At 35.3% G+C, this 19,281-nt stretch overlaps 1 protein-coding gene and 1 long non-coding RNA gene across 15 annotated transcripts in view; one reads left to right on the top strand and one right to left on the bottom strand.

The window, feature by feature from the left end:
- LOC116243471 (uncharacterized) overlaps positions 1 to 6,738 on the top strand; it is a 54,393-nt gene extending 47,655 nt beyond the window's left edge. For 9 of the 12 annotated variants that reach the window (XR_016469172.1, XR_016469180.1, XR_016469178.1 and 6 more), the window contains one exon: positions 348 to 486. This is a non-coding gene — a long non-coding RNA (uncharacterized LOC116243471). Of the gene's footprint in view, positions 1 to 347; positions 499 to 3,771; positions 4,011 to 6,692 lie in introns of those variants that run through there. The other 3 variants (XR_016469176.1, XR_016469173.1, XR_016469182.1) reach the window with 3 other exon arrangements.
- Positions 1 to 19,281, bottom strand: part of COL11A1 (collagen type XI alpha 1 chain) — a 133,259-nt gene that overhangs the window by 56,429 nt on the left and 57,549 nt on the right. For all 3 annotated transcript variants that reach the window (XM_031614702.2, XM_031614703.2, XM_090146228.1), the window contains 16 exons: positions 16,712 to 16,765; positions 15,347 to 15,400; positions 15,181 to 15,234; positions 14,590 to 14,643; positions 11,419 to 11,472; positions 11,245 to 11,289; positions 9,860 to 9,913; positions 9,726 to 9,770; positions 9,240 to 9,293; positions 8,705 to 8,749; positions 7,568 to 7,621; positions 5,103 to 5,147; positions 4,071 to 4,124; positions 3,945 to 3,989; positions 1,270 to 1,323; positions 337 to 444 (listed from right to left, as the gene is read on the bottom strand). In XM_031614702.2, the coding sequence (XP_031470562.1) occupies positions 337 to 444; positions 1,270 to 1,323; positions 3,945 to 3,989; positions 4,071 to 4,124; positions 5,103 to 5,147; positions 7,568 to 7,621; positions 8,705 to 8,749; positions 9,240 to 9,293; positions 9,726 to 9,770; positions 9,860 to 9,913; positions 11,245 to 11,289; positions 11,419 to 11,472; positions 14,590 to 14,643; positions 15,181 to 15,234; positions 15,347 to 15,400; positions 16,712 to 16,765 (873 nt within the window). The remainder of the gene's footprint in view (positions 1 to 336; positions 445 to 1,269; positions 1,324 to 3,944; positions 3,990 to 4,070; positions 4,125 to 5,102; positions 5,148 to 7,567; positions 7,622 to 8,704; positions 8,750 to 9,239; positions 9,294 to 9,725; positions 9,771 to 9,859; positions 9,914 to 11,244; positions 11,290 to 11,418; positions 11,473 to 14,589; positions 14,644 to 15,180; positions 15,235 to 15,346; positions 15,401 to 16,711; positions 16,766 to 19,281) is intronic.

Genomic DNA, 19,281 nt, shown 5'->3' with positions numbered 1-19,281 from the left:
CACTCTCTTGCAGCACTTTTTTCTCCTTTGTCCCCAAGAATTTCCTTTGCATTGTGTTTTTCTTGATGTACACTGTATGTAATTTAGGATTTTTCTGCTTTGTCTGTCTAAATAACATTTGTTATAATGTTGTTTTGTAACTCGCAAAGTATTGATTCCCAATACATGATCAAATGTGAACTCTAGTGACCTGCTTTAGTAGTGTTTCATAAAAACTACTGTTAGGTAGTCTAAGATCTTGCAGATCTTTTTGTGTGTCTTTTTAGTGATGAAGATCATGGGCTCCATCTACTTTATGAGGTAATTATATGATTATGTTGATATCTTGCTACTGACCTTTTCTCCAGCAGGACCAGCAGCACCTGGGTCCCCAGATGGACCTGCTCGACCTTTTGGACCTTCTGGACCATCTTCTCCTCTTGGGCCAGGTTGACCAACTTCTCCCTAAAATACGTTATATAAATGTACAGCAACTGACTGTGTGCATACATTAGCAAGGTAACAACAGATACTTGAAAATAATTTTTCAGTATACATAAATGGAGATTAAGTAAATGCCACCACTCATGTTCATTATATAAATACAAAAACACGTAAACTGAATTGTATTTGTGCAAGCGTTAGAGGCCACTGTTCTTGTCTGAAGAGAGCTGGGTTTTGAAACTGCTTTCCAATTTCACAGGAATTTTAATGAATTCCAGTAATTACTACATATATTCTCGTGAAAGCACTCTCATGGTCCGTGTTAGAATAATTTTTGTATCCAAGAAGCTAAATAGATATCATCATCACAGTTACTTAAGTATACAGATAACAGACACAGGCCAGTAGCCTCTTGTGATAAGTTTTTTTTTTTTAATTGTCTCTGCAACATTTCCTGTGACAGAAGCATCCATTGTGATAAAGTACATTTTGGCAGAGATATATAAGCTACTATTAGGTTGAAATGGAAATATCCTTTTTCAGGATAAATTATCTTCTTCAGGCAGTACTGCATCTTGGTATCTTGAAAATAAGACTCCCTAGGAAGAAGTTCAGTGAAAAGGATATCAAAAACTGACCCTTGCTTCTTCTTTATAACTGTGCCATTGCTGAGTCATGAGGTCTAGACTCTGGCTCAAATCTGTGTTTGTGCAGGGAACAGAAACAACTTAACCTAAAAGTTTTTAACTGTTTTCAGTGTAAATTTATTTGTTCACTTCACTGATCCTCTCAAAATAATAGCACTTAAACATTTTAAAATTATATGGGCCATGAGCCAATGCTTACCCGATCACCTTTAAGGCCCATGTCACCCTTAAATCCTGGGAAACCATCTTCACCCTAAGTAAGACAAAAATAGATGTAAGAAAACTTTCAGTAAAAGAAAACTGGAGGTTTTTGTTGGTGGTGGTTGTTTGTTTGTTTGTTTGTTTTCCATATGTAATAAGAAAATACAATAACTTAAGATTAAAATAAAGTTTCAGACATAAGATAATTCTGATATATTTATTGCTGCTTTAGAGTAAGTATATCAGCGTGTTTTATATGACTTTATAGTTTGCAAGTTCCTAATAGCATAATATCAGCTGTTTAAAGCTGTTTAAGATGTTTAAAGACAGAGATAAACTAATTGCTCAGCTTTATTACAAATTATCATTTGGTATTATTACAAAATTATTTGGTATGTCCTAAACATTTTTTTTATTGCTACTCTTTTTAATAATTCCATCGACTTAATTAAGTAAAATATTGGTGGCAAATTGTTCAGTGGTATTTTTGTTTAAGTAGCAGAACCTCCAGTTTATTTATTTATTTATTTATTTATTTATTAAATTTTAAGCTAGTGTCAGAATAGTGTCATGAAAGGAATTAAAGAACTGGCTGATAATTGAATCTTAATTAAAAAAATAAGACACGAAGGTTTGTCGCCACTAAAGGAAGAAGTAGTCTCTGTACAGTAGCTGGACATTTGGCAACACAGTCTTGCCTACTTTTATTGGCTGATATGATGGAAAGAGGGTAGAAAAAACAATAGACATTACATTTCATATACAGAGTAGCAAAAACAGGTATTTATTTTTATTCCTAATGAGAATTATTATTTTCTGCCTAATAAGTTATGGTAGATAATTTAATGCAAGCATTTTAATAGGTTTCCTTACTGAAGTATAAGACAGTACTCATACAAGTTTCATTTACACCTGTATGAGTCAGTTTGAATACAAACATAAACCTGCAGAATTATTCAGTGGAGTTGTTCACAACTTTATCTAGCATGACTGATCTGCTTTTGCTTCAGTCTGCCTTAATCTAATGCATCATACAGGAACTGCTACTTCATTCAGAATTAAAAACCATCCAGTTCCAGCCCTCCTGTCATAGGCAGGGATACCTCCCACTAGACCAGGATGCCCAAAGCCCAACCTGGTCTTAAATGCCTCTAGGAAAGGGGCATCTTCAGCTTCCCTGTGCAGCCTCAGAGAGGCCTGGAGAACTTTCCTAATGAAGTTTGGAGAAGTGAAGGCTCTGAGTAGCTCTCATTGTGGCCTTCTAGTACTTAAAGAGAACTTATAAACTGGAGGGAAAACAAATTTTTACATGGTGACAGGACATGGGAAAATGGCTTTAAACTAAAAGAGGGGAGATTTAGATTAGATGTTAGAAAGATACTTTTTATTCAGATGGTGAGGTGCTTGAACAGGCTGCCCAAAGAAGTTTTTGTTGCCCTATGTCTGGAGACAGTTAAGACCAGTTTGCATGAGGACTCGAGCAGCCTGATCTACTGGTTGGCAATCCTGCCCATGGCAGGGGGGTTGGAACGTCTTTAAGGTTCCTTCCAACCCAAGCCATTCTATGATTTTGATTTTCTCTCTGTCTGTATATACACAAACACTCATATATTTAACTGATTTATCTATTTTTTCATAGATGGATTTTAATCACTCAGTAAGACACAAGAAAAATTTGCTGCTCAGTCTCCATGGTTATTAAATATACTCTTGTTTTTCAGATTAGATTTAATGAGGAACTCTAAAAAGTGTATACAGGCTAGATAAATGGTGATGCAGAAAAGTATAAAGATACACAGACTCTTTTGGCATCTGAGCCTGAAAGACAGATTTCTAGTGCTCAAATCAAGGCTTTTTGGTTTCTACTTTACAAGTAGTCTTCTGCTTTAGAAATACACTTATAAATATATACACAGTAGCCAAGGGTACCAAGGTAAATTTGTCTGTGTGGACAGGCAGTATAAATGACGTCTGTTGTCTCTCTCATTCTGAGTGCTAAGGAAATTTGAAATTTAAACCAGTATTGGCTGTAGCTTCAGCCACTTCAGACTCTCAGAAGTCAGTAGAGATGTTTGCTGTAGTAAGAGCATTGCATTTGCTCTGTGCAAAGAAGTAAAATTACTGTGTTGATGTAAAAGCTTTCTTTATATTTATATACGTGCATCTGACCAGGACTGTCTAACACTCTGGCAAAGCCAAAAACCTAGGTAAAAATGCCTGAAACCTTGAAAGCTTTTGGAAGATTTGGGTACATTAAAAAAAAACAAACAAACAAACATAAAATCTAGCCAACAGCATTATCGAAACAATAGAATGACACTACTGTTACCACAAATCTCTTGAATGGAATGAGCTTTTCAGCACCTACTATAATATATATTAATAAGAGAAAGGATGTCAAATTATCTACTTGAGAGCAATTTAGAGATGACTTAAATTGGTGTCAAGAGGATCCAAACCCAGTTTAACAACTGAACATTTTCTAATTGTATTGTTCCAGTGTAAATAATCATAGAGGACACAGATTTATGAATTGGGCTTGGTATGTCCTTGGTATGTAAGTCAAAAATAAACTGCTGCTGCAAGAGAAAACCCACAACACTGGAGACAGAAGAGGCTGCAATGAAATAACACAGAAAAAGAGAAAGGAATTAAAAGCTGTCATAGTTCTACCTTTTCACCTTTGGATCCCTTGAGACCACGAACACCATCAGCTCCCTAAAGAAAGAATATTAAGAATTACCCACATGCATATAATAAAATATGTTTGAGGGGAGAAATCTAGCAATTAATTCTTACCTTAACTCCCCGAGGACCTGGATAGCCAATTGGACCTTGAGGACCTGGAGGCCCCTAGAATAGATTGAAGCAAAGAACCTCTGTGCAGTATTTGGTTAACAAGCATTAGCCTAATCCTTATTCCCTCACTATACTGCAACAGCCTTGTGTGACATCAAAATAGCACTGTACAGGCTTCCTGCTATATAGAAAAGTCATGGCGTTACAAGGGAAATTAACTATTACTAAACTTATTAATTTAGTTCTATTTGCATATTTAGGAAATAACTATACACATTACAAATAATCTGAAACTGGTAATTTCAGAATGTGAAAAACAAAAGAAAATCAAAACAAATATTTCAAAATAGATGACAATTTGCACACTAGTGGTTTCTTACTGGAAAAAATTTATATGGTATTTATGATGATGGTAGAAGTCAAAAGTATAAATCAAAATAATGATAATTATAAAAACATGTCTTAATAAAGAGATTACAGATCTGAAAATTAGAGGTCTCATGGTGCTTAATCAATACTGACTGGTATTTGGATGTTGTTATTTACTGTTTGCTGAGTATTTAAATTATGTTTAACTTGGATACTTTGCAATTGCTGGTGGTGTTTAAACAAACAGAGTTCTTTATGCTATGGAAGCAAGGAAGCCTGGAAACATATAGCAATGTGTCTGAGGCTGACCTGCTTTGTTGATTCTCTGATGCTGGAGATGGACACACAGCACAATCTTTCCTTAATAATAAGGTTTTCTGCTTTCAAACTGTGTATTTTCATAAAACCTTTAGGCCCTTAACATCTCTAAGAAATAACATTTTCTATCAAGTTTGGCTGAAATTAATTAGTAAATTCAAAAAGTATAAGGAAGAACTGGCAGCTGGTCACATATACTTACTTTCAAAACAAATGATCTATGTAAACTTAATTTTCATAAGAAATTAAGGTAAAATCAACAAGCCTCTAGCTGATAACATTCTGGACAAATATTAATCTTAATATAAATATTATGTAAACAAATAGAGAAATTTTGAAACTCACCAATGCACCTTTCTCTCCAGACTGACCCTCTTTGCCAGGATGACCCTGTTTTAAAAGAAATGTATCTGCTTTGGAAAAGAATCCATTTGTCAAATGACAGTTCATTATAAAAATAAAATTATTAATCACTTAAATTCCAAGTCAGTTGAGAATCCTTTCTATACATGTAATTGGTTTTATTGAAGAGAGTAGTAAATCTTAAATTTTGCCAAACGTGGTCCTAAATAACGTGTAGTGATTCACAAAAACCATTCATGTTTTGGTGTCATCGATATCCTAACATATTTTGATATGTCTTATATGACAAATCCCCATTGCTTATAGTCAATTTACTATCTTGGAAAATTTTAAAATACATAGTTCATTAAAAGAACATATATCATACATAAATAGTATTTGATATCTGCTTCCAAGTGACATTTAACCTTTCTTTAAAGTTTGTCTTACTAACATTGTATCCTTATTACTTGATTTTTAAGCATACTTATGCCAAGTGTTTAACCAAAATCTTCTAGAAGATGCTTTTCAGCCACAAAATTTCATATTCCCATCCAGTCTCAAAGGTCTCCTTAACATAAAATGACTCAAAAACTGCAGCTGTTAAAGAGCTCATTTGTATTCTTGTAGATTTCATTAATTTCAGAATAATATACCACTTTTAACAATGTGTGTCCTCCAAAACAGCATGACATCTCCTTACATAAAAATGAAGTGAAATAGCATAGGAAAAAATTTGCCTAATCTGAAAAAATGCCTTTGATCTTTCATGTGATTTTAGCACAGGTATCATGGGATCACATACAAAGCTCACTGCTATTAGGAAGGTACTGCTCATTTTCTTCAATCACTAATGCAATTCTGTGGTTGTAAAGAGATAATGTCAATTAGAACATACTTAGTTTAACCTTAGTTTAACCCTTGCATTTCCTTGGAATAAAGCTACTTGTGCAGGAGTGAGTTAATTCTGTGTGGGTGTATTGGGTCTCACCAGGATGGAATTTTCTTCATAGTTGTCCGTATAGTGCTATTTTCTGGATTTGTGACTAAAACACTTTTAATAACACACCAGTGATTTCGCTATTGCTGAGGACTGCTTGCACATCATGGAGATTTTCTCTTTTTATCACTCTGCTCCCAGTGAGTAGGCTTCAGGTGAGCAAGAAGGGAGGGAAGACAGATGGGATAAATGTTCAGAACTGACCAGAAGAATATTCCATACCATATGGTGTAATGCTCAGCAATAAAAGCTCAGGGCAGGAGGAAGGAGGGGACATTCATGGTTAGGTTATCTTCCTACGTAACTACTAAGCTCACTGAGGCTCTGCTTTCCAGCAGTTAGCTAAACATATTTCTACGTATTTGAAGCAGTAAGTAAATTCTTAATTTTATTTTGTGTGCACAGCTCTGCTCCACTTACTAAACTGTCTTAATATTGACCAGTGAGCTTTCTCACTTTTGTTGTTCTGATTCTCTCTTCCATTCCACTGTGGAGGTAGTGCCCAGTTGCTCACTACGCTCAACTCACCACTTTAAGGAGGTACAGACCTGTGCTAACAACTAATTTTTAGAGCATTTTCCTCTGTTTTTAAGGTTTAACAATATGCAGATTTTTAAAGAATGGTGAAGTCCACAAGTGAATATTGTTCTTGGCATACAGAGAAAGGTAAGGAGAAAGATCTAACGTTCAGAAATTGATTCAAGGTATAGACTTCCAGCTGGACCTTTGTGTGCTTTTCTAATGTTCTCCATGAAAATTACCATTTTTCCTTGGCAGGAAAAGAGAGATTATGAAAACTGTAGATACAATTATGTATTGGTAGTATCATGTATGCACTGAAACCCTGCTGTTCATTCTGTAGTAGCAAAACTCTGTTGAAAGTCAGGTTCAAAAAACACAGATTTAAGCTATAATAAGATGAATTGTAAGGGAAAATGGCAAACGAAGCAGAGAGATGATTTGAGACTTCACACTGACTGTTGAATGGCTCTTGTCAGTGTAGGAAGATGATGTTTTTGATGAAAGAAACACATGCATCTGTCCCAGTGTAGTCGATAAAAGAAGTCCAAGCATGCAATATGCATGTTAGGTCAGGAAGCAGAGAAAGAGCCACTCTAAGAAAACAACTGATGACCATTTTTACTGATAATTTGATTTGCTATATTGATATGGTAAAACATTCCGATCCTTCGTGTGTCAGCCAGGTTACTTGCACAACCATGCAGATGTTTCTGATGGATTTCACCATCTGGGACCACAGCGATTTTTAGTAGCTGCAGAAAAAATGTTAATTCTAAAAGTTTTAGCAACACAAGTAACACGGAGGTTAGATGTATTTTATAAAGCTATTGCCAGTGAGGACTACAGGTCTTTCACTCTATGTTTTATTTTTGAGACACAGGTATCATTATATATTAATTGGTAAGACTGTTTAGATATTCAAAGCATGAAATATTTGGTTACTTACAGGAGGCCCATCAGAACCGGGAAGGCCAGGAAGGCCAGGCTTGCCTTGAGGTCCCTAAATACAATAACAGAGACACATCTTAAGAATGACAAAACACATTCTATCAATTGCTTGCAGTAAGGATCATCCTTACTGGGACCAGGACTTATACAGACAACAAACTAATGTAACACTTTAGTATCTTAATCTTTTAAAACAGATGGCAAACCAACCCTACATCTAGAGTAGCTATGAGAAAAAGGAAGGAAAAAAAAAAGAAGATAAAAGGAAAAAGAACAAAAAAATTAAAAAATCCATAAACACATAAAAAAACCTATATCCAGTACATTCAATTGTAAGAGTTGAGGATAAAAAATGGGTATTAACTTATGAACATGCACAAACAAAACACAATATGGAGAAGACTTTTCCAGCTATAGAAAATTAAACACTATTTAGCATTTCAGGCATAAAGTCATTCAAAGTATGAAAGAAACCAGCAAGCTCAGGAATCAGAGAATAGTGCTTACAAAACCATAGCTCTCATAGCTGAAAAGGCTTGCTATGTCTCTGTGAAAGGCTGGAATTTTGGATATAGTCCATTCTGTATTATAATCCTTTTCAGGCACCCAGGTAGATAGAAAGCATGTAAAATGTGACATTTTTGAAGCTGACAGAAGGCCTGTATCAAACCACAAGAACATGTACAGACAGATAGACCAGAAAAAAACACCATGAAGAGACACTATAGTTAAGCTAATAATACCAGAATTGTGTCAGAATCTAATCCTTGTAAAATGAGAGCAGAATCTGCTGTTAGAAGATAAAAAACTTTGTAATAAAAAAGAGTAATAAAATCAAGCAAGCTGTGAAATTAATTAACATAAAAGTATACACTGTTTAATAGTGTAGATAGGGTTCTGAGTCTAACAGCAGAAAAAATAATCCAAAGAAATGATAGGAAATTATGCTTCTGAAGTAAATAAGAGTAAAGTCAGACCTCTGATAGTTATCCATTTACTTGAAGATTTTAGGAAGATTTACAGATTTTTAGAACTCAGGTTACTATGCTTTTAAACATAGCAAAGACCTTAAACACTTAAGCAAGGTTGTTGCACAGAACTGACTGTGAAATACCAGAATAATGCTGTAACTTACTTTTTCACCAGGAGGTCCAATAGGACCTTGTGGACCAGGAAGGCCCTGTTAAAAAGAAACCAGCGTGAGAAATCAGGGGGAACAATACACATACATTCACCCTACTAAAGGTTCCTCATTAATTTGTTTAAACACACTGGCAAATATATGTGGCTTTTTCTTTTTCCCCTTACCAGTTAGATCAGGAATTTTGTGTGCGCCTTTTGCACAAGCCACTATTCTGGCAGTAAGTCTGTAACAAGATCCTATTCAGAACCCTCCTCCAGGTGTGGCCATTCCTGCTGCATTCCAGGAACACTGAATGAGTCATTTTTCTCCTGAATGAAAAATCCTTCTTACACTTGAAAACTTTGCTCCCACTCCCGTAGGTACACTTGTAGCATATTTATGAAATCCTTAAAGCTCTGTCAATTTTGTATGTGAAAAAATAGCCTTGAACCAATTTCACATTTATCAAACATTTAGTGCATTAAACATTTTAGTTGCATCTTTTTTTCTTTTTCTTTTTTTTTTTTTTGAATTATTTTACACTTACTTGTGGGCCAGGGATTCCTTGCTGACCAGGGGGTCCTGGCTCCCCTTGAGGACCCTAACATAGAAGAAAAAAAACAAAAAAAAACAACCAAGGCATTAGGTTTGCTTTTCTGCATTACAGATCTTCATTGTTAAGATTAGAAGGAAAACAAACTCATCTTTGTTCCTCCCTCTTAGAATTTTACTACCACCAAATCTCTATCCATATGATAGATTTTTTTTTTAATAAGAGACCACACATAGGACCTGAGCATTAGAGCCCATGGTGCTAAAGAAGCTTGAGAAGAAAGCATGGTTAGGTCTTATTGCTTATGGCTGAAGGCTAAGAAATAGAAAGTTTTCTTTTCAGAGTAGGACATGAGGCATCTGAATGTGAGGACAGAAAAGTTTAATGAAATGGAAGGGATGGCACAGTGGCAGGGACAAGTGAACGTGGAAAGGTTTTTTAGAATTCACTCCCTTTTTAATCTCCATCTTACTTACTCACCATGTTTCCCTTTGGGCCTGAAGGTCCATCAATACCTGCAATGCCCTGCAACAAACAACAGAAACACAAGCAGCTTTCAATGGACTTTCATTTTTTCTTCTAGAAATGCCAAATACAAAACACTTCATACGTACAGGTTGTCCAGGGGGACCAGGTGTACCTCTGGGACCCAGTAGTCCCCGTGGACCCTGAAAGACAAGAAATTCTTATTAACACCTGCCTGACTATTTCTGAACAAGAAGCAGGACTGGGTGAGGAATGTCAGAAGGAGCAAGAATGATAAGGAAATGGCATCATGGGGGCTATGGGAGAAGGAAAAAAATGGAAAGAGGAAAAGAAGGAAAGAAAATCACCAATAATACATTCTCCTGAAGACTATCATTAGGTTTGAACAGAACATCAGAGGATGGACAAACTTTGATACAGTCAGTTGTGCTGTCATTTCAGACAAAGGTACAGAATGCTGGTACAGTATCTTCCACTGAAATTTCATCACTGTTTTGGTGTGAAGATCTGACATGAACAGTGGTATACATTTGTACTCCTATCTTCAGAAAACACAGTAGTCTATCATAATTTCTACTACTATTTACAGTAACAAACAGTGCTTTTATTTATAGTAAAAATCAAATAAATTATTAAAAATTACTGATCATTTTATTAGAATTAATGCAAGGTATTCTGATAGACACAATGAGATTTGTTTTTCTTACCCCTAAACAAAAAAATCCATACAGACCAAGGGCTATTTTTCTAGATCAAGTGAGCAAGATTTGCTCTATAGCATAAACTTTTGGCTTTACCCTATGGAAATGAAAATTAATTTTCACGATTTGTGTCATCACTCATATCACACTTGCTAAAGTAGGCAGGGCAGCGTCTCCAGTTTCCTCATGTATGATAAAGATACAAATCACTAATATTCTGACTGTAGTATTTTCTTGTCACTTAGCAAATAGACAGCAGTATATCATACGTTTAGGGTAAAAATCCCCCTTCTGAGGCTTGATTTCTTGCCTGCAATGCAGAACTCTGCTCTGCAGTGACAACACCTGCAGAATTCTAACTGACATCAGTGGAACTTCTGTATTGGAAACAAGCATAAAAATACACACTGAAGCACAGCAGTGGGGGGGGGGGGAAGGCTTATTTTTGAATAAATAAATGTTTGGAAAATATTTTCAAAACAACAGGGGTTTGGATGTGTTCTCATGTCTGCAATGACATATTTTACACTAGCTCAAAAGGATAAGAAATAGGCTCTGTGACTATCAGAGTTGTGAATACTTATCTAGATATGCATCTGATTTAATTCTGAGTTTGTGAGTGGTGTTTCAGCTCCAACAAAACAGATCATTTGCTTACTTTTCAGGTCATATCAGTATGCTCTACATATATATATATATGTGCACAAATTTTTATATCTGGAACCCAGAACAATTCAATATAAAGAAATCTGAGAATTACATGTGTTTGTAAAACAAGTGTACTGGTCAGAAACAAAGAAAGCATTGCTTACAGCTTCACCTGGCAGACCTCTTGGTCCAACTTCCCCATCTTCTCCCTGTTTTTGTACAAAGAAAAACAAGTTTTAGAAAAAAAAAAAAAAAAAGAGCAGATATTATGACTGTATTTCCATTACATGGGATTAACTCCCAGTTTTACTGTGAATCTGAAGTAAATAGCAGCTTACTCTTGATCCATCTTCACCAGGTAAGCCAGGAGGTCCCTGTGGGCCACGGTCTCCCTGTAGAACAAGAAAAGTTATTAAAATAATACATCTGTGGCAGAAAATAACAAAGAATGGGAAAGGAAATGAAAATAAATATATTAGCTGCAGTGTGATGTATCAAAACGTGTTAACATAATGACATTAATCTGTTACAGTACTCAGTAAAGTCTTTCATTACTTTATTACAAAAACAAATGAGCATTATTGAAACAATGAAATGTCTGTTTGTAAAATTTTGTTCTCTAACTATTCATTGCCTCAGAACATACAGAAATTAATTGCTTAATTATCTGTACCCACATTTTCTTCGTCTTCTCCCTTGCACAGTGTATTTCTGCTAGGAAAATAAGGAAGGTGTACATGCATCAGGAGTTAACACACCAGTTGTAAGGCCCTGGAATCCACGCAGTGAAGTTCACTGACTGCCTTTCAGAGCCACCCAGCCTGGCACCAGTCATTTAGAGCATTATGACTGATTTGTCAGAGGTTTTGGAATGCAGCCAGACTTCCACACTTCCCCCCTGAGGCTGGGGCTTTTCAAGTCTCAGTATGCGAAGCCTCAGTATATTCTGGACTACGCACTTTTAGGATTTATTTTTCTTTCTCTTCTAAAGAGAACTAGTGTGCAGCATAGCTCTAACACCACTGACCAACCTCTTTCTAGGCAGCAGGTTTTCAGACTGTGACTTCCTTCTGGTATTGGACAACAACCAAGTATTCATCCTGTTTGCCTTAATTTAATCATTGCCTCTAAGGAGCATGACCACTGCAGCAGATTATTGCAGAGATATATGGAATCACTCTTTAATGGCTCCATTTCATGCTTTCAAAATTTAACTTTCCTTGGGGATTTTAGGTAACTTGGTCTCTTCTCCAGAGTACTCTTGTATTAAAAGTATAGGATTTTATTCAATTTCTTTTCTGTTCTCTAAAAGTTGGAGTAATTACTGGAAAGAATGAAATTCTATGAACTGCACTTCCAGAGACAGAAGATTAATTACTACAGCAGTTTCGACATTTTGATAAGTTTTGAAACTATTCAACATGATTTTCTGGTATAGTATGTGATTTTCTGCATGCTAAAAGACACTACTGAAAGATAACTCACAAGATGCATAATCTGTGTTCTAATTTCCAATTAAATTCTAGGTAAAAACTGACTTAAACCTTCAGATGTTGAAAGAGCTCAGCCTCTAGAGGGCTACCTTTCTTGTCTTGCAATAGCATAGAGCTCAAAAAGAGGTTAGAAGCTTGCATTCAGTGTCCTGTATTGTCATACCGACAGAACACAACTACCCTATCAACATTCTCAGTTCTTCAGTACTCTAATTCTTTTCTTCCAATGTTCTGCCAAGGGGTATAGTTCTAGTAAATCTAAACAAAAACTGCTCAAAGAAATTAAGACTAAAAGGAATACTACATCATGTGGTCTATTTCCTCTATATTGGAGACCAATGAGTCTCATCCAGTAATTCCTGTCCGACAACTTGTGTTTGACAAAAGCAAAACCTCAGAGACAAGAAATTTGCCACTCACAATTCAAATACAACTAATTCTAAAAGAAGTCCTAAAACATCTACTTTAAAGTCAGATGTTTTCAGCATCGGCTCTTTTATATCTGAAACACAAACACAATAGAAAAAAAAAGTATTTCTCTTGTCATATTATTCTGTTTATTTTAAGCCAAAGAGAACTGAATATTTATATTACATGCTGTCAAGTAGTTATGAATCCAAAGGGGTCTAGCTATCTGGTCTGGCTTTGAACTGAGCTGATTTCAGAGGGAATATAGTTAGTAATTTTAAAGAAGACTGCCAAACAAACATGAGAATGCAGTGATTTTTAAATGGGGAGATGAAAAAATGAGAAAAAGAAGCCTTTGTTTTCATTAACATGTTACAGATTTCAATACAAACTTGTTCAATTTCAGTTCTCATTTTTTTAGGAAATATGGAACAAATAAAATATTTGCAAAAAAAATAATAATTCTTTATGATACAGAATGTCCTATGGACTGACGATTCTACCATTAAAGGTTGGAAAGCAGACAAGACACGTACCCTGGCTCTGAACCAATTCCTGCTTAGCCTTCAGAGTCCTAACAAGAACTTAATGTCTAGCCCCCTCTGCTGGTCACATGCTGATGAAGTCAAATTTCAATTCTGTGAAGTGCTCATTACCTTACATATTAATAAGAAGGAATGACAGAAAAGGATCAAGATATTTGCATGACAATAAAAGTTCTTTTTCTATTGCTAGAAGAACTCAAGAGAGTATCCTTAAAGGTTATTACAAAGAACTAAGTCACAGACCAATAGTCAACATCAGTGAGATTTTCCAAGAAGGGCAGCAACCATACTAACCCATTGAAGGGTGAAAGCTATAATCATTCCTTGGTCATCAGCACACATGAGAATATTTAGATCTGAAATTCCTACCTTTTTTTTATGCATTTACCAGGTTTTACACTCAGTAGAACATGTTATTACTATCTGCCTTAGGGGTATAATTTAAAGCAGAAAGCCCGTGCTGTGAAAGATGCAACCTCATCCTCTCAATTGGTATGAGAACAAGAGCTAGTATATTAGTTGTTTTAAACATTATTTCAAATTTTCCCAAATTATCTGATATGACTTTGATCTGTCATTAATCTGAAGTTGTTGGAATGAGCCACACTAAAAAGTTCAGTTTGCAGTTCCAAATGCAGTTTTTGAGCAAGATTCTTGCAGATTAAAAAATTTCATACTCCTGATACAGAAATTTCATGCTCATTTACTGCAACTGTTTCCTTTAACAATCAATGTAAATCCAGCAGACAAATTTCTTCATTAAAAATCAACAACAACAACAAAAAACCTACCCAAAAACCTAGAGCAAAGCCTGAAGATATGATCTGAATTCTAAAAATATATTTAAATCAGTAATATGTGTGAACTGTAGTCTGTTGACTTATACCATTAAAATATTTTGAGGAATATATTACCTGACAATACAGATATTATTCCGTAGTGTGAAATGCAGACATTCTGTTTCAGCTTTCCTCACAGTTGTTCATGCTATTCTTAATGAATAGTACGTTATTTCTGTGACTGTATCATTATGCTGTTGTATAAATATGCATGTTTTTCTTACCCTGTTACCTTTGTCACCAGGGAGGCCAGGAAGACCATCAAATCCTCTGTCACCCTTGGAGAGAAGAAATGACAGTTTCCGTAAATTACTGCTTACAATCTGTATTACTCTGAGTAAATTGCATCTTTTTTCTGTGTTAATTTTGAGTTATGTTACACTTTTTTATTGAATGAAATATATGGAAGGGAGTTTTCTCTATGTATTAAAGTTAGAAAATATGCCACACCAGCTTCTTTACTGCACTGTAGGTATGGTGTTTGTAAAAAGAAGTCTAAACTGAAATGAAAAGCTTGATTCTAGCTGCCCTTTGTAGTTGCAAGACTGACTTTATTACTGCTGATACTCTGTAAATAAAAACTAAGAGGGACATAATCATGCCCAAAGAATTAAGTTATTTCAAGGTCAGGCTACTAACCATTACCATTAATTTGCACATTTCAAATACATGATTCATTCTCAACTCTCGCATTTGACCCAGCCATCTGAAACCTCAATATTTTCACATGAGAGGAGAATTTTGGTTTGACCTGGGTGGAAACTGTGGTGCTTGCTTAAAATCCATCCAGACCATTCCAAGGTCTCATTATTTACCTTTGCACCAGGTTCTCCTGGCATTCCTCTGGCACCATCAGCTCCAGGCCGTCCCTGCAGAAATGCAAAAGGAAAAACAGTTGAAAATGCAGTGAAAAATAGTAATATTTAAACATCTAAATAGCATCTATATACCTGGAGCAGGATTGATATGTATGCTACCTACCCGTTTGCCAGCTTTTCCACTTGGACCAGGGGCACCTTGAACACCACGAGGACCCTGAGTTTAAAGAGTACAGCAAAAACCTAGTTAAATATCTCAACTCAGGAACAGGGTTGGCTTTTTATACTGAGAGGTGACTTTTTTTTTCCCCCAGGAGATGATAGATTATAGTTTTCAAATACTGATTTATATTAATAGAACAAAATCATCCAATCTGGCTTAACTCTGTTTTAACACTAGCTTTCATGAGATAGCACAATTGGCCCCTTTACTTAAAAGCTTGTTATATTCTTTTGATGACTTTGAAGATCCCAACCCTGTAATTTGAAAATTCTTATTCCTGTCATACCGAAATTATTTTAGGCACATAATAATTATTTGATGAAAACTGAAGAGTGCTTATTTCAGATTACTAATTCATATGCAAACAGGAGTTGTGCTGGTAAATAGCTCACATGCTGTCTTAGCTTTATAGAGCAGAGTTTTAACTAGAGGAGGATCAAATTACTTCAGACTGAAAAACCTGATTGCTCTGTTCAGACACGTAACTATCATTGTAGGTTGAGTGGGTGTATATTTCTGTAAAAGTATTCTTATCACCCATCCAAATATGTCTTCCTTGCATGGAAATAACAGTGATTAAGGACTAGCATCCAAAAATATTGAGTAGGAAGAGAAACAATGCCAACAGTGTAAGTAAGCAAACTAGAAGACTGGCCAGTTGTTCACAATTGTTCAATTATTTTCTTTTTCTTCTGCAAATATCCATGTTCAATAATAAGACAGGTACTTAATAATGTAGCTGATCCATGATACCACTTGGAATATGGCAAAATTATTGTTCCAAAGACACATATCATGATTTCTTTAAGGACCCCCTATCATTTTAAGGTTTAAACTAAAAGATTTCAGTACTCTTTTACATCACCACAGGAGCTGATATAATGTATGATGATAAAAATGATATAAAGTAAGATGAGAATAAAAGCATGCACTGATTCCTAAAGACCCCTTCTTGCTATGTCATTGAGTTCCTGTTTTTTTAGTAAATAGAACCTCTCACCTTATGAGACCCGATGAGATCACAGCCCAAGACTATATACATGCAGATTGACATTTAATTACTGAACAGAGATAAAAGTTACATTCCAGAAGTTATAATTGTTCTTTCTTTTGTAAAGGCAGATGGACTTTCATATCCAAAATGAAAAATCAAGCTAACACATTTAATTAAGACTGTACTGTAAAAGATATTTTTCCTCAACTGCATGTGGAAAGCACATCATTAACCATTTTCTTTGAAGAGATATAAATGCATTTTTTTGTGAGGATAAACAAGTTCAAACATAACAAGCAATATTACTGTACCTGAGGACCTGGTTCACCACTTTCTCCCTTAGCACCTGCTGCTCCAGGTCCTCCCTTGATGAAAAAAAGCAAAATATTGTTTGAATACAGAACTTTAAGTTACTACGTTATTTTTCTATTCCTATATATTGTCAGGGAGAAAAAAAACAATCTCCTGTTTATTATGTAGTGTGATTCTCTCTTTGAATCTGAAGGAATAACCCAGTGCACATTGTATAGACCCTGGTCAAAAATCTTTCTCTTACAAAAGAAAAATTCCAACAGATTTGAATGAAACCAAAAGTAACACTTCGTGCTATAATGATACTTGAAAGCTAAATATGAGCACAGTTTGCATGCAAACAAAAGTCCACCAGCTTCAAGGAAGCCAATAGAAATTAAATCCACCTCTTTTCACCTTCATCCATTTATGTGTTTCATAGAAGAAAACATAGAGTTCAACTCAAAGATCACTAACTGATGCAATCTTACCATAACCTACTGTGATATTTTAATCGAAATATTTCTGCATCTGCCATGAAAAAGTGCACTTATTTTACATTTTTACTATGATTAAATGATACAGATCTTCAGTTTTACCAATGAAAAGACCTAAAATAAATCTTCACCTAGGCTATGTAGAATCTGAGCAAAATTAGTGGTCTTCACAGTTTTCTCTCTAAGTCTCTGGACACGCTGATGTAGAATACAAGCTCAGGGAAGGCACATATTTAAGTACTACTATGGGTAAAAGGTTTTTTTTTGCATTTCTGTCCTCTGAAGCAGGTCATAACTAAATTAAGGTACTCAACACAAAACAATCTTTCAGACCATAGAAAACCGATCCTTCTCCCATGTTTACCATAATGACCATTCGAAGTAAGAAGTTGTCTCAAGGCTTAGCTTAGTGCTGGATCTAGCATCGTGGAATAGAAAAAGTCCCACCAATATTCCAAGTACTGAACTGAGTTCTAAGCAAATAGAAAATCATATCTCTAGTAATGGCAGCGGAAAGAACAGTAGTGATAGATGGAAACTGTTGTAAACTCTGCTTTTAATTAACATCAGTAAGCAGAAATTTATTTTGCATTCTACGCTAATCAAGTATGTGAACTCTACACTCAGGTGAAGCTAGACTGGGACTACAAGAATCCTGTGTTTTAGATTTTTAATGAATTATGTGTCTCACTGGCTACTAAATTAACACAGTACAGTTCATATTAAGATGAAGAGATCCTATTATTTCATTAATTTAAATAATCTGAACACACAAATACATCAAGAATCTGCAGTTGCTTCTGGAAATCTAGGCCTAAAATGTTGCCAGATTAAAGAGTTGGATTTCTAGAGCCTCCTGGTGGCTTAGTAGAAAAACATCTATTAATGTTACTCAGTTAAATTTTGTATACAGAAATACACGATGACTTTGAAAATGTACCTGGTATGAAATATAATTGAAGGTATATAACCCACTGTCAATAAAACATTTTATTTAGAAATAATAACTTATAGCAGTTCTATAACCATTCTGTCTATACAGACTTAATGTTATCCTGCATCTCCTGATCTAAATACATTGCTGAAAATAGTGTATTAGTTATTTAAATGAACTCAACATGTCTGACTTTGTAATTGCCACATATCTAACTAACTGTGATCAATAGAAGACTGTGGCAAATTTCTGCACGTGTTTGCAACACTCCATTTTGGATGAATTACTCTAGAAAATAATTACTCTTGCATTCATCTGCTTAAAAACACAACCAAAGCCTACTAATTTTAGTTACTGGGGACTGAGTGAGATCTTATCAAAAGTGAGATAAGATCTCACTCAGTCCCCAGTGACTGTAACCAGTATATTTCATCTAGATAAACAGAGCTAGGTTCATGAGATTTGGAGCACAGAATAAACAGAAACAGGCATTTGGCACCATTTGAAGATGAGGCAAAGTACTGCTGAACCAACCCAGAACACAATTTAGAGAAGTTTTATTTCTATATAGCTTTCAAAATCACTGAAGGGAATGTTGAGCTGTTAGGATCAGGTAAGAACAAGATTGAGAGTATTCTGTATTATCCTTAAAACATTCCTTCAGCAGCCCCCACTTCAGGTTTCCTTTGCTTATAAGAGTAGTGATTGGAGAAAATAGCAGAAAGAGCTATTAACATAAATTTTCAGTTGTACCGTGCTGCAGTAACAGCGCACAATATAATGGACAATAACCTGACCAATATTTTCTGTTGGTAACAGCAGGATAGTACTCCTGTTTTTTGTACATCTGCCTCTCCTGTTTCCAAACTAACAGTTTAACTCAGACAGTGAATGCTGAGGATGGTAGGGCTTAGAGAAAAGAAAGAGAAGGATAGAAGGGAAGGACCTGATTGTCACTGTTCAGCAATGAGCTGCTGCAGAAGCACTGCATTTAAGGAAAAAATTGCAAAAGAAGGGAAAAGAACTATATTCCCTATACTGTGATCCCACAGCTTCAAAAGAACATATCTCTATGAGAGGGATGAATAGAAGGAAACTAATTAAGAGGAAATGATTATTGCATTCCAGAGAAAATTGGACAGTCTCGAACGTCTCTTGC

The sequence above is a fragment of the Phasianus colchicus genome, chromosome 9, assembly GCF_987193195.1.
Source record: "Phasianus colchicus chromosome 9, bPhaCol1.hap1.1, whole genome shotgun sequence".
Lineage (NCBI taxonomy): Eukaryota > Metazoa > Chordata > Aves > Galliformes > Phasianidae > Phasianus > Phasianus colchicus.
This window is presented reverse-complemented; position numbering and strand designations above follow the sequence as displayed.